Here is a 13,082-nt window from a genome sequence, read left to right as displayed (position 1 = left end):
GACCCCTCCACCATCACATGCCAACACTTTCAATACTCAGCAGGCCAAGGTGTGGATGGACAAAGGATTTCTCCTGAACTAATACTGTCCGAATCTCCCTCCTGGCTGCACCTAAATGGCAGGGATATGCCCCCAAATCACACAAGTTCACTCAGCACAATGTGCTCTTTGTGGGACCCTCTTTCAATGCCAATCTCAGGCCATCATACTCTAGGAAACAAATGCAAATGCCCCTTTCCCAAATTTGCAAGAAATCCGTGCTCAGGGAAAAGTCTCTTAGCTTTACCAACAGCTTTCGACCAGAGCAATTCTGCTTCTACACTAACATCTGATGCTTGCAGAGTGGCCACCTCCAGCAACAGGATGGGATCACCTCTACCAGCAACAGTCTTAATTTACAACCCTTGGGCAGGCGGGCAGAGCCCTGTCCTGCACAGCCAAGCACAGACCACCATGAACAGGGTTGCAAGAAAGTGTGACTTACTTGTATATAGCTCTATGGACACTCCTTCTCCTGTCGTATTATCAGCAGCCACTACAGCAAATACGGTGAATTTGTACAGTGTCCCAGGGATTAAGCTGGTAATTTCTGCTTCAGTTTTACTGGTTGTCAGGTTGTCCACAAGTGTATCATTTGCACCATTTACATCTATCCTGTACGTGTAGGAGGCAGAAGCGCTGTCATTCACCTCCCATTTTAACTTGACAGAACTCACACCAATGGACTCTGCTGTGACATTATGAACTGGGCTCGGCTCTGTGAAAGGTAAAGCAACAACTCCTTAACCGGCAAGAACAGCAGATCACAGACATGCAAACAAGAAACACAGCAACACCAGGGCTTCACTTCCCCCACACCACTCATGGTCCAGACTGCAGCAGCACCCCAACAGCACCCCTAGTCATTCCTGGAGGCTGTTGCACCAGTGGGCAGCTAAGACAGAACTGAAGACAAGCCATTCTGAGTGGCATTCAACTCCCTTTGACACTCCAAGAGAGAGGCTTTGGGCACCACTGAAGCAGAGCTCCCAGGGAATCCAGACAGGTGGGCAGGAAAGCAATGGGTATGGTTGGCAAAGCAGGCAATTTCAGTTTGGTTGACTGCTTGGCTTTTGGTTTAGTTCTTGTTGCAGAGGATCTTTTGTTTCATGGTGGGGGGTTAGAGGGAGTTTGGTCTCTAATAGGTAAAGAAAGAAATAAATCAATCAAGGCTATGTTTCTTCTCTACATGAAGCCACTCGTTCTTAGCATCTGCCCTAGGTAAGGCTCCTACTAAATCACAACCTTGAATAGGCAGGCAGAGCCCTGTCCTGCACAGCCAAGCACAGACCACCATGAAACGGGTTGCAAGAAAGTGTGACTTACTTGTATATAGCTCTATGGACACTCCTTCTCCTGTCGTATTATCAGCAGCCACTACAGCAAATACGGTGAATTTGTACAGTGTCCCAGGGATTAAGCTGGTAATTTCTGCTTCAGTTTTACTGGTTGTCAGGTTGTCCACAAGTGTATCATTTGCACCATTTACATCTATCCTGTACGTGTAGGAGGCAGAAGCGCTGTCATTCACCTCCCATTTTAACTTGACAGAACTCACACCAATGGACTCTGCTGTGACATTATGAACTGGGCTCGGCTCTGTGAAAGGCAAGACAATCACCTGTCAGCCTGCAAGAACAGCTGCTCACAGATGCAAACAAGAAACACAGCCACTCCTGTGCTTCACTGAGCAGCTAAATGACAACTGAAGACAAATCGTTGTGAGGGGCATTCACATCCTTGTACACCCCAAAACTTAAGCACAGACCATCACAGTAGTTGAACTCCTAAGGCTTGCCTTGGGAATCCAGATGTGGTCAGGAAAATGATAGAGGGGAATCGAAATTTACTTAGAAGGGACCTACAACTAACCTCATCCATCTACCTCACCACCTCATGCCTCACCAAAAGTTAAAGTATACTACTGAGTATTGTCCAGATGTCTCAAACGCAGAAGGCCTTGGGGCACTGATCACCTCTCCAGGAAGCCTATTCCAGTGTTTGGACCCCCTGTCAGTAAAGAAATGCTTCCTCATATCAAGCCCAAACCTCCCCTGAGGCAGCTTTGAACAATTCCCACTCATCATACCCCTGGACACCAGAGAATAGAGATCACCCCCTCCCTCTGCATTTCACCCACTGGAAAGAAAGGAAAGGAGGATGCCGAGGAGAACAATGAGGTCACTCCTCAGCCTCCTTTTCTCTAATCTAGATAAGCTCAAAGCCCTCAGCTGCTCCTTACAGGACAGGTCTTGCAGCCCTTTTACCAGCTTCCTTGCCTTCCTCTACAGGCATTCAAAGACCTTCACATCCGTCTTCAATTGTGAGGCCCAGAATTGCACCCAGTATTCTTTCAACTCCTGCACCCATACGTTTGATAAATATGTTGAGCAGCCCTAGAATTGTGCCCTGAGGACAGCACTGGTGACTGCTCAGCAGCCAAATACAACCCCACTCATTGGAACCCTGGGCGCCCTGCCCTGCAGCCAGCTCCTCACCCAGCACACCATGAACCCCCTCATCCCACAGCTGGACAACTTGTCCAGAGGGATACTGTGAGGGACAGTACCAAAAAATCTCACTAAAATGCAGAAAAACCACATTCACCACCTTCCCTTCCCCACCAGGTGGGTGGCATTACTACAGAAAGATCTAATTAATTAAATGGGACTTTCCCTTTGTGTCCCATGTTGATGACTGCATTGTTCTTTAAACACCTTTCAACAGGACTCAGTACAACCTTCTCCATAATTTTTCCAGGAACTGAGTTTGGTCTAACAGGCCTGCAGGTTCCTGCATCTTTCCTCCCACCCTCCTGGTAAACAGGAATAACAGTGGCTGTCAGAGACCCCTCCTGGCTCTCAAGGCCTTTGGTAGCTGATGGAGAGGGGTCCTGCTGGAACACCAGTGAGATTCTTCTGTACCTAGGGATGAATCCCAACAGGCCTCATGGACTTGTGAGCATTCAGCTGATACAGCTGGTCCCTCACACTTTTAGTGTCCACAAGGGGAAAGTCACTGTCCCAGCACTCATGGGGATTGGGCAGAACAAGGTCTATCAGTATCACCAAAAATCGAGGCAAAATACACACTGAACACCTCTGCTTTTTCTTCATCCCTATTGAATGATAGGGATGAAGTGACCATCTTCAACCAGGATCAGTCCAATGTTTTCTTCAGACCTCCTCTTTCTATTAATGTTCTTCAAAAAGTCTTTCCTTGTTATCTGAAAACAGCACTGGCCAGTGTCAACTGTAATTGAGCTCTGGCCCATGGCGTCTTCTCCCTGCATGGACAAACCACAGCTCTGAAAGCCTCCTGAGAAGCCTGACCTCACTTCCAGAGCTCCTACAATTTCTTCATCCTCTTGAGCTCCACAAAGAGTTCCCCGATCATCAAAGCTGGTTTTCTGCCCCAATTGCTTGAATTCTGGCACAGTAAAATTGCCTGTTCCTCTGCTTCTAAAAGATGGTTCTTAAAAACTGAACAGCACTTGTAGATTCCTAAGCCCTCAAAAGCAGATACCAAGAACAGGCGGCTAGAGTAGTGCCCTGACTGTCTCTTTTTATTCATAACACTGTAAATTTGAAAATCGGTCATTTAATGATCACCATAGCCAAGTCAGCCACCTACCATTTCCAAGGAGACCTACTCTATTCACAAACACCAACTCTAGGAGGGCATTCTTCCTAGCTGGCTCACTATTTGTGACAAGAAATTCTCTCTCACATGACAAGACATGAGGACAAAGATGGAGAGGAAGATAAGTGGATTACATTTGCCTGGGTTTTCTTTTTAAAAGCAAGGATGCAATTCTTCCACAGCTAACGATCCCATTGTTTACTTGACATTCCAGATTAGGCTCTAGGAATAAGACATCAGATCTATACACACAACAGCTTTACATTTCAGCCCTCAGGCAGATAAGAACTCAGAGCTGCCCACCAGAAAACGGGTTGCAAGAAAGTGTGACTTACTTGTATATAGCTCTATGGACACTCCTTCTCCTCTTGCATTACCAGTAGCCACTACAGCAAATACGGTGAATTTGTACAGTGTCCCAGGGATTAAGCTGGTAATTTCTGCTTCAGTTTTACTGGTTGTCAGGTTGTCCACAAGTGTATCATTTGCACCATTTACATCTATCCTGTACGTGTAGGAGGCAGAAGCGCTGTCATTCACCTCCCATTTTAACTTGACAGAACTCACACCAATGGACTCTGCTGTGACATTATGAACTGGGCTCGGCTCTGTGAAAGGTAAAGCAACAACTCCTTAACTGGCAAGAACAGCAGATCACAGACATGCAAACAAGAAACACAGCAACACCAGGGCTTCACTTCCCCCACACCACTCATGGTCCAGACTGCAGCAGCACCCCAACAGCACCCCTAGTCATTCCTGGAGGCTGTTGCACCAGTGGGCAGCTAAGACAGAACTGAAGACAAGCCATTCTGAGTGGCATTCACCTCCCTTTGACACTCCAAGAGAGAGGCTTTGGGCACCACTGAAGCAGAGCTCCCAGGGAATCCAGACAGGTGGGCAGGAAAGCAATGGATATGGTTGGCAAAGCAGGCAATTTCAGTTTAGTTGATTGCTTGGCTTTTGGTTTAGTTCTTGTTGCAGAGGATCTTTTGTTTCATGGTGGGGGAGTTAGAGGGAGTTTGGTCTTCAATAAGTAAAGAAAGAAATAAATCAATCAAGGCTATGTTTCTTCTCTACATGAAGCCACTCGTTCTTAGCATCTGCCCTAGGTAAGGCTCCTACTAAATCACAACCTTGAGCAGGCGGGCAGAACCCTGTCCTGCACAGCAAAGCACAGACCACCATGAAACGGGTTGCAAGAAAGTGTGACTTACTTGTATATAGCTCTATGGACACTCCTTCTCCTGTCGTATTATCAGCAGCCACTACAGCAAATACGGTGAATTTGTACAGTGTCCCAGGGATTAAGCTGGTAATTTCTGCTTCAGTTTTACTGGTTGTCAGGTTGTCCACAAGTGTATCATTTGCACCATTTACATCTATCCTGTACGTGTAGGAGGCAGAAGCGCTGTCATTCACCTCCCATTTTAACTTGACAGAACTCACACCAATGGACTCTGCTGTGACATTATGAACTGGGCTCGGCTCTGTGAAAGGTAAAGCAACAACTCCTTAACTGGCAAGAACAGCAGATCACAGACATGCAAACAAGAAACACAGCAACACCAGGGCTTCACTTCCCCCACACCACTCATGGTCCAGACTGCAGCAGCACCCCAACAGCACCCCTAGTCATTCCTGGAGGCTGTTGCACCAGTGGGCAGCTAAGACAGAACTGAAGACAAGCCATTCTGAGTGGCATTCAACTCCCTTTGACACTCCAAGAGAGAGGCTTTGGGCACCACTGAAGCAGAGCTCCCAGGGAATCCAGACAGGTGGGCAGGAAAGCAATGGGTATGGTTGGCAAAGCAGGCAATTTCAGTTTGGTTGACTGCTTGGCTTTTGGTTTAGTTCTTGTTGCAGAGGATCTTTTGTTTCATGGTGGGGGGTTAGAGGGAGTTTGGTCTCTAATAGGTAAAGAAAGAAATAAATCAATCAAGGCTATGTTTCTTCTCTACATGAAGCCACTCGTTCTTAGCATCTGCCCTAGGTAAGGCTCCTACTAAATCACAACCTTGAGCAGGCGGGCAGAGCCCTGTCCTGCACAGCAAAGCACAGACCACCATGAAACAGGTTGCAAGAAAGTGTGACTTACTTGTATATAGCTCTATGGACACTCCTTCTCCTGTCGTATTATCAGCAGCCACTACAGCAAATACGGTGAATTTGTACAGTGTCCCAGGGATTAAGCTGGTAATTTCTGCTTCAGTTTTACTGGTTGTCAGGTTGTCCACAAGTGTATCATTTGCACCATTTACATCTATCCTGTACGTGTAGGAGGCAGAAGCGCTGTCATTCACCTCCCATTTTAACTTGACAGAACTCACACCAATGGACTCTGCTGTGACATTAAAAATCGAGCTGGATCCTATGAAAAGAGTTAAATATTTTTAACCTACAATAATATTTGCTGACAAACACATACATCCGTCTTCTGCGTGCCATACCCTGTGTATGTAAAACAGAAATCAACCTGGGAAAACAATCAAGTCACTTTTTTCTACTGCAAGGCACACTTGCAAGCTCTGCCATCTACTCCAACTCCATAAGCTTCGCTTCACCTCAAGCAGTAAAGCTGTTTACATGCAGCAGTGATTTCTGTGCTGCCTCATCTGTGAGCTTTATGTCGTGCGTTGAGGAAGACTGGGACACACATCACGCTGTCATTTTTTTCCTAAACTGGATATCCCAATTAGAGGAGCCTTTCTAGCTGCAAAATTCACATGTCTCCTCTGACGTGACACAAAACGTTTTGTACTAGGCAGAGGACTTCAGCTGTACCCCATCACTTATAAATTTCCAATCTTTCAAATGTCACAGTGAGTTAAACTATAAACCTGTAGCCTAAAAAGCCATAATAATCAGGGAAGGGAGCCTGAATCTCACATGGATAAAATTTTTTGAAGGCCATGCAGCAATCACAGTATGAAACTGCATTCCCACTGAGGTGTGCAAATGCATTTCTTGGCCTCATTCTCTACTGCAGGAAAGCAGTTGGATCCATGCCCCTGCAATGCCTGCCCTCTGAACTAGAGTTCAAATGCTATCACAATATACAAGTGCAAAACACCCCAAAGATTCACATCCCAGTCACATTCCAAACCACAAACGTGTGCTACAGTGCTTAGATCACCTCTTGTCTCACCAGATAGTGATGCAGCCCTGATCACTCTTCCACCTGCAGAGATTCTGTTCCCACTTGCAGAGTTGACTGATAAACCATCATTACTACCGGTTGCTGGTTCTGCAGTTACATTTTCTGAGCTGCAATCTTCAGTGCCTGAAAAAGAACACAAAACTCTGTCTTTAGAAAACTTCTGGACTTCCCATTTGCAGAAGTACAGTCAGTTGCAGATGTCATGCACAGACCCACAGTCACTTCTGTTTTCCCAGCTCTACAGGAACCTCACTACACAGCTCCTGGTTTTACCACTTTTCCTGGTTTCACCTCTTAACTTCTGTGAGATTATTTGAACTAGATTCAAGTGATTGCCACATTATTTCAGCCATCCACTGAATCTATACACGGTTTAGATGAAAGCTATCATGACCTCTCTTTTCAGTACAGTTTTCTTTGAAAGCAGTTAAAACAACTTGCAGCCATACTCCGTGTGTGTGTGTTTTCTTCATGTATTAGCAGAAGTTTTGTTTGACCTGGCATATCAATTTTGTCTCTCCCCTTCAGTACATTCCCCTCTTCCCCTCTCATATTCCCACAATGTGTTCCCACAAGTAAGGAAGAGACATGGCTCTGTATCTAGAGCCAGAAATATTACATCAATTTTACAGGCCAAAGCATAGAAAGAGTTGATTCAGACCTTAAAATTTAAAGGCTAATTCATTCATGTCTCATGTTCAATATTAAGGTAGAACTTATTTGCACAAACTTTCAGAAATTTCTGACACGTGAAAACGTGTTATCTTGGCCAGTACAGCAGTTCTAGATTCACTTTAGAAATTCTTTGAAGACATCACTTTTTTGGGGGCGGGGGGGGTAAGTTTGGTTTTTATTGCCTTTAAGTGTATTTTCCCATCTTTCTATGCACATTACACCTGCACTTGATTTTACCAGAACTCTCTACAAACTGAAAAGCAAAGGGATTTAACTACAGATTTATACTTTAAATATCCTTAAAAGCATTGTAGGTATTACTGTCAGTAAAATAACTGAATAAATATTTTTAGCTTCTATTTCTAAAAATTCTTTCCAGGATATCGCTTGATCCTTCTTAAAGACAACTAAGATGAGTTATATATTAAAAAATGGCAAGCAACAGAATGATACTTACAAGCAATTGTACAGCTGACCTGGAAAACAAAAACAAATAATACAAATTAAAACTACTGGAAGCTCAAATAAGATAAGGACTGGTTTAATTAACATGAGGGAGGAAGAAATCTGGTTTTAAAAGTCCAGATTTTTCAATCTGCCAGAGACATACATAAAATTCTACTGACATAAAAATAGCTCCAAAAAAATACACCCAACTAGTAGGAAAAAAAAAAAATCTAAGCATGCTGGTAAAATGTTAGTTTCCACATTCTAAAAAGAACTATTTATTTTGTCACAAAAAAAAATTTGAATAATGTAAGCTGGTTATTTTGCACATATGAATTTGTAAACCAAACCCGTAAGATCTTAGTTAAAACACATTGTTAGTATCCTTGACACCATCCCACAAACAAATGGCAGATGTCAATCAGGTCTTTCTTATTAATAAGATTTTTCCTTTCATCCTTTTGCTGTATAAACCTTCTTATTGCTTCTCACAAGAGTGTTTAGCATTTTCTGAAGCAAACACAGACACAAACATAGGGTAGTCAAAGTTCCAAACACTTGATACATGTTCCAAAATCCAGTTTACACATTTGCACATGTCCATAACATACCAACATATCAGCAGTTCCCATTTAACTGCAGCCTGAAACTCCTCTGCTGGTAATACTGACAGAATTTTACTGTGAGGATGACTTTTAGTCTGCATACTTCATGCTTTACTTCCAAAAGAACCATTTCCCTTCCTGCTGGTGGTAAGAACTGGTCCATAAATTGTCGTGTTAACATCCCTCCAGGTGGTACCACAAAATGCTGCTTACAGGAGTGAAGTAAAAGCCCCAAACTGACGTCTGCAAGAAGCAATCTTATCTAAAGCACTTGGAACTTGTGTTTTCTCTACCTTCATCCAATTTCTTAGCTGTCTGTGCAATTCCATGAGCTAACTCAAAATAAGCAGCTATCTCACAACACCCTCATGCAATGCTTGAATCCCAAACACTCATTCCCCCAGCTGTCATGCTGCTGGTGCCACAAGGAGCTGAAGCTCCCTGCACCAGTCACTAGTCCAAGCAGACATACCCTCAAAAAGTAGTCAGAAAATACCATGAAATCTTACTCCCGTTATGGTCTCAGTGACACAGCAAGAAGAATTTGGGCACTCTTCCTAGGCAAAAAAAAACACTTGTAAGCATCAAAGACCCAATGCCTGATCTTCTCTAGCACAGCCCTACTGACAACACGGCACACAACAGACATGACAAGGGATGCAGATGTCCTACGTACAAGTGTGAGGCTCCTCCTCAACCCGAGTTTTTGAGAACTCGGCCAAACAGCAAGGCTGTTTAGGAAGTGAGGAAATATTTGCCTGCACTCAGGTCAAGAGTACTTCTGCATTCTTTCATCAAGTGTCCGAGGAAGAAGAGCTCAAGAAGGAAACAGCTCCTCTGAAGGCAGGAAGACACTATTGTGCAGTGTGCAGAGCAGAAGGGCTAAGCTGTGTGGAAACAGCTTCTGAGCAGTGAGCAAGAGGCGAGATTCCCTGAAATGCAGGGCAATCTACAAGAAAAGCCAGAAGAATGTTATGTTTATTAAGAAAGGGAACTCACAAGAAGAACAAAATCAACAAGAAACACCACAGCGCTAAGCTGCAGCGATTTCTGCAGCTCTACAAAGAGCCAAGAGCCCGACATCATTCACAACCCATCATCCTTCAGTTACTTTCTCTTCTGCAGAACTGCCTGAAAATGAACTTTCTCATCTCCTCCAAAAATTTTGAGTTTAGGGGTACAACATCCTTTCTGAGCAACAGGAACAACAAATATTATTATATGACTGTGAAACAGGTATGCCACTAGCAAATACCCTGAACCCCTGCTTTTTACCATCCCATTTCTTCCCTACCAGCTCAAACAAGGAACACATTTTATGGGCATTTGATCTAACGGCAAATAATAACCAAGCTACTAGAAATTTGGTTGTACTGTCACATGTGGGTTTTATTAAGGATGCTCAAATAGCTTCAAAAAGGAAAATTACACTAAAATTCCTGTCACATGATTAACGAATTGCATCCCATCATTCTACTTGCTTATCACACCCTGGCAATACTATCTCAAAATGCCCTTCTGACTTCCCAGAACCTTATGTGCAAAATCAAATTAAAAAAAAAAAATAAAAAAAAATCACATCCCACTGGCAGCAGGCAGGCCTCCTTCTGAAACCCAAAACCACATAAAACAAACGATCCCAGTCTCAAGCATCAGCCTGCCTGACTCAGTCATTCCATGCTGTATTTTTCAACATCAGCCATGAACCAAACTATTCTCCAACCTGATGCTATTACTTAGAAATTACACAAAGCATTTGTTTATGATTTCAGAGGATACTTGCATTGAACACATGATTCTCCCTGTGTTTGCATTTGATACATTATGAGCCCTGCCATCTCTGCTTTTTTTTTCCAGTTACACAAATTCCTATTATTCATATATACAGCTGGGTAATTTTTTCTGACTTTTGTAGAACTTTGGGTAGGGGTGGAACATCCTTAACAAAGAAAAGACAGCAAAATGCCAAATACTGACCATTTCAACTGAAAAACAGGAAAAAAATGTATATACAAAGTCAACACTGTCATCAGCTATGGCAATTTTTTTTGTGTGTCACACAGCCATACTTAGGGCCCAATCAAAGGTCGTGCGTTTCAGAAGAGCTGAGGAATTAATTTGAACTTGCACAAGGTCTGTCCTGTGCTCCTTATGTGACCAGTTTACAACTGACCAGGAACTGGTGGTGTGTGATACATGCAAAATTCAGCTCCATCCTCCTCAGGCACACACTGGGTTGCCTCATTGAGGAATCAGTATTAGTCTCACAAATAATCTTATCCAGGAAGAATTAAGACATGGTGCAGGAAAATGTCTTTAAAAATAGTGAGTGACTGAGAGGACCAAATCTCACTGGTATTAGATAACTCAGACTAAGATATTTTCAAGAGCAGGATTTAAAACACGCCAGCTCTACACATGCACTGAGAGAGCCACAGGGAAGACAGTGGTACAGGAATTCAGCTCAGCTCTGCAGCCAAACTATGCCCTCTAATGAAGTTGGGGCTCCTGCTCTGGGGAAAACCCTTGTGGAGAGCAGCCAATCTACCTGCTCCAGTTTTCAAAACAAACAGCATGGTTTGGTTCATGTAAGTATAAGGTCAAAGGCTGGCTAAACAGTCAAAGCAAGTAAACCAAATAAATCTTAGCCAAAAAAACCCTTAACCACAAATTATTTCCAAGAACACCACTTGAGGTTGCTGCTTACTGTTTCTGGTGTCTAAGCAGTGTGTGCCTAGTGACTCAGATGCAAAAAGCCAGGGAGTTGATTGTGCCCCTCTCAAACCTGATGATCTTACAAGTGTGTACCCCTCAGATCTAATCTCCATCCACTCATCCTCTCAGGTTTGGAGGAGTTCTGCAAAAATACCACCACGCTATCACAGTGTTCTCCAAACTGCTTCTCAACACCCTTTCAGCAAAGCAGCAGCATAATTAAGATCACTGCCCCACTTAGGCAGTATCTCTGATTTCACACCCCCTTTTTGCCCCTCTATGTTCACCTATGATTAGTTATCCCACATGCGTAACTGTGGACTTCAGGACAAGTCACCACACAGCACCATCATGATGGTTTTATGACTCCAGGTGTGGCTTTGCTGATGCTGTTAGCCACCACCACTTGGACAACAAACATTAACCATCAAAGATGCAGTAACTTGGCCACTTACAAACCCTTTTCTCACCTCTGACATTTCCTACTTAGCATAGACTTATTCAGGAAGCATTTCCACAGAACGCTTTTATTCAAGATTACGCAAAGTAAGTGAAAGCCAAACTCAGGAAGCCCCACGGTAATGGAAATGGGATTGCCCAAGTACTGCAACCATAGACTGATACAGCTTTCCAGTACTCGCTGCTTTGCTACGATTTTTAAGGCACAGCCTGCTATTCTAACTGGGGGCATCTTTCCACTTCTCTAGGAGTGCAAAGTCTAAGTCAGCAGGGAGTGACACCTTTCTGCTGGAGACTGTTTTCCTGTAGGAAGACAAGGTGGGTTTTGCAAAGATGAAATGTTTGTCTCTTGAAACCCATCTCAGGGCTGTTCCATCCGTATTATTTCCAAGCTAATTAAGTTTGTAGGCTTACAGCACTGGGCAAGAAGAATGAGTTCACCTGAATTAGGACACAGAACTATGTGCTTAAACCTGTATGAACCTAGTTCAAGTAACATGCTTTACCTGGACAATGTGTGGGTTCTGGGGTGGAGAAAATATCATACTGGAAAATTAGTCAAAATATACTTGGGTAACGTAATTGTCCTATTTTCCAATTTCTTTATAAAATGTCATAAATTTTCAACTGCTACTTAGCCCTCCTGTATCAGGTCCTTACTACTTGAAGGAGAAAACAATCAAGAGGAGGCTAAGTCAGAAGCTAACAATTATGTTACATAGTTTCATTTGAGATTGAATACTTTCTGGATTCAGTGCTAGCATTTGGGGTTGGTTTTCTTTTTCCCCCTTTCTAGTGTATATTTACTATGCTAAACTCACTTTAACTGTAGTCCACAACAGTTCTGTGGTTTGGTTTTTTTCATTGAAATTAACTCAATAATATGATACATTCACTTCCAATGAAAAAAGGAAAATATGCTGTGGCAAGTGCCAGTTCCACCTCTTTTCTCTCCAGTATTTCATGCAGGTACTCACAGCCCATACACAATATACTGCTTCACCGAATGTTTGCTCTAAGTGGGTTTATCCTAAGTAAAAAAGCTCTAATTTTAGAAACATGACTAAGTTTTTACAAGATGTTTGGAATCTTCTTTTAACCCTAAATGAGGAGCTCTGCTAATGAACCTGCACAGGACCAGATGGAGATGCAGAACCCAGAAGAAACATGAACTGGTGTTTGTTATGAACTGGGTGGGGCTGGACCCTCCTAGGCCACCCTGTAGTATTAGGGAGCTGTGCAGAACCCTGAAACAGCCACACACGACTGTGCACAGGCTATTTACAGCTGTTAGGCAGTTATGTGAAAGAGTAAAGACCATTTCCACTTTGCATATATTT

General features: G+C 43.4%; 1 protein-coding gene across 3 annotated transcripts in view; it reads right to left on the bottom strand.

The window, feature by feature from the left end:
* Positions 1-13,082, bottom strand: part of PTPRJ (protein tyrosine phosphatase receptor type J) — a 72,250-nt gene that overhangs the window by 18,022 nt on the left and 41,146 nt on the right. For 2 of the 3 annotated variants that reach the window (XM_088166636.1, XM_088166638.1), the window contains exons 2-8: positions 7,974-7,992; positions 6,818-6,964; positions 5,780-6,052; positions 4,899-5,171; positions 4,017-4,289; positions 1,366-1,638; positions 485-757 (exon numbers count right to left, since the gene is read on the bottom strand). In XM_088166636.1, the coding sequence (XP_088022762.1) occupies positions 485-757; positions 1,366-1,638; positions 4,017-4,289; positions 4,899-5,171; positions 5,780-6,052; positions 6,818-6,964; positions 7,974-7,992 (1,531 nt within the window). The remainder of the gene's footprint in view (positions 1-484; positions 758-1,365; positions 1,639-4,016; positions 4,290-4,898; positions 5,172-5,779; positions 6,053-6,817; positions 6,965-7,973; positions 7,993-13,082) is intronic. The other variant, XM_088166637.1, reaches the window with a different exon arrangement.

Source organism: Sturnus vulgaris, chromosome 6 (genome assembly GCF_052056855.1).
Source record: "Sturnus vulgaris isolate bStuVul1 chromosome 6, bStuVul1.hap1, whole genome shotgun sequence".
Lineage (NCBI taxonomy): Eukaryota > Metazoa > Chordata > Aves > Passeriformes > Sturnidae > Sturnus > Sturnus vulgaris.
This window is presented reverse-complemented; position numbering and strand designations above follow the sequence as displayed.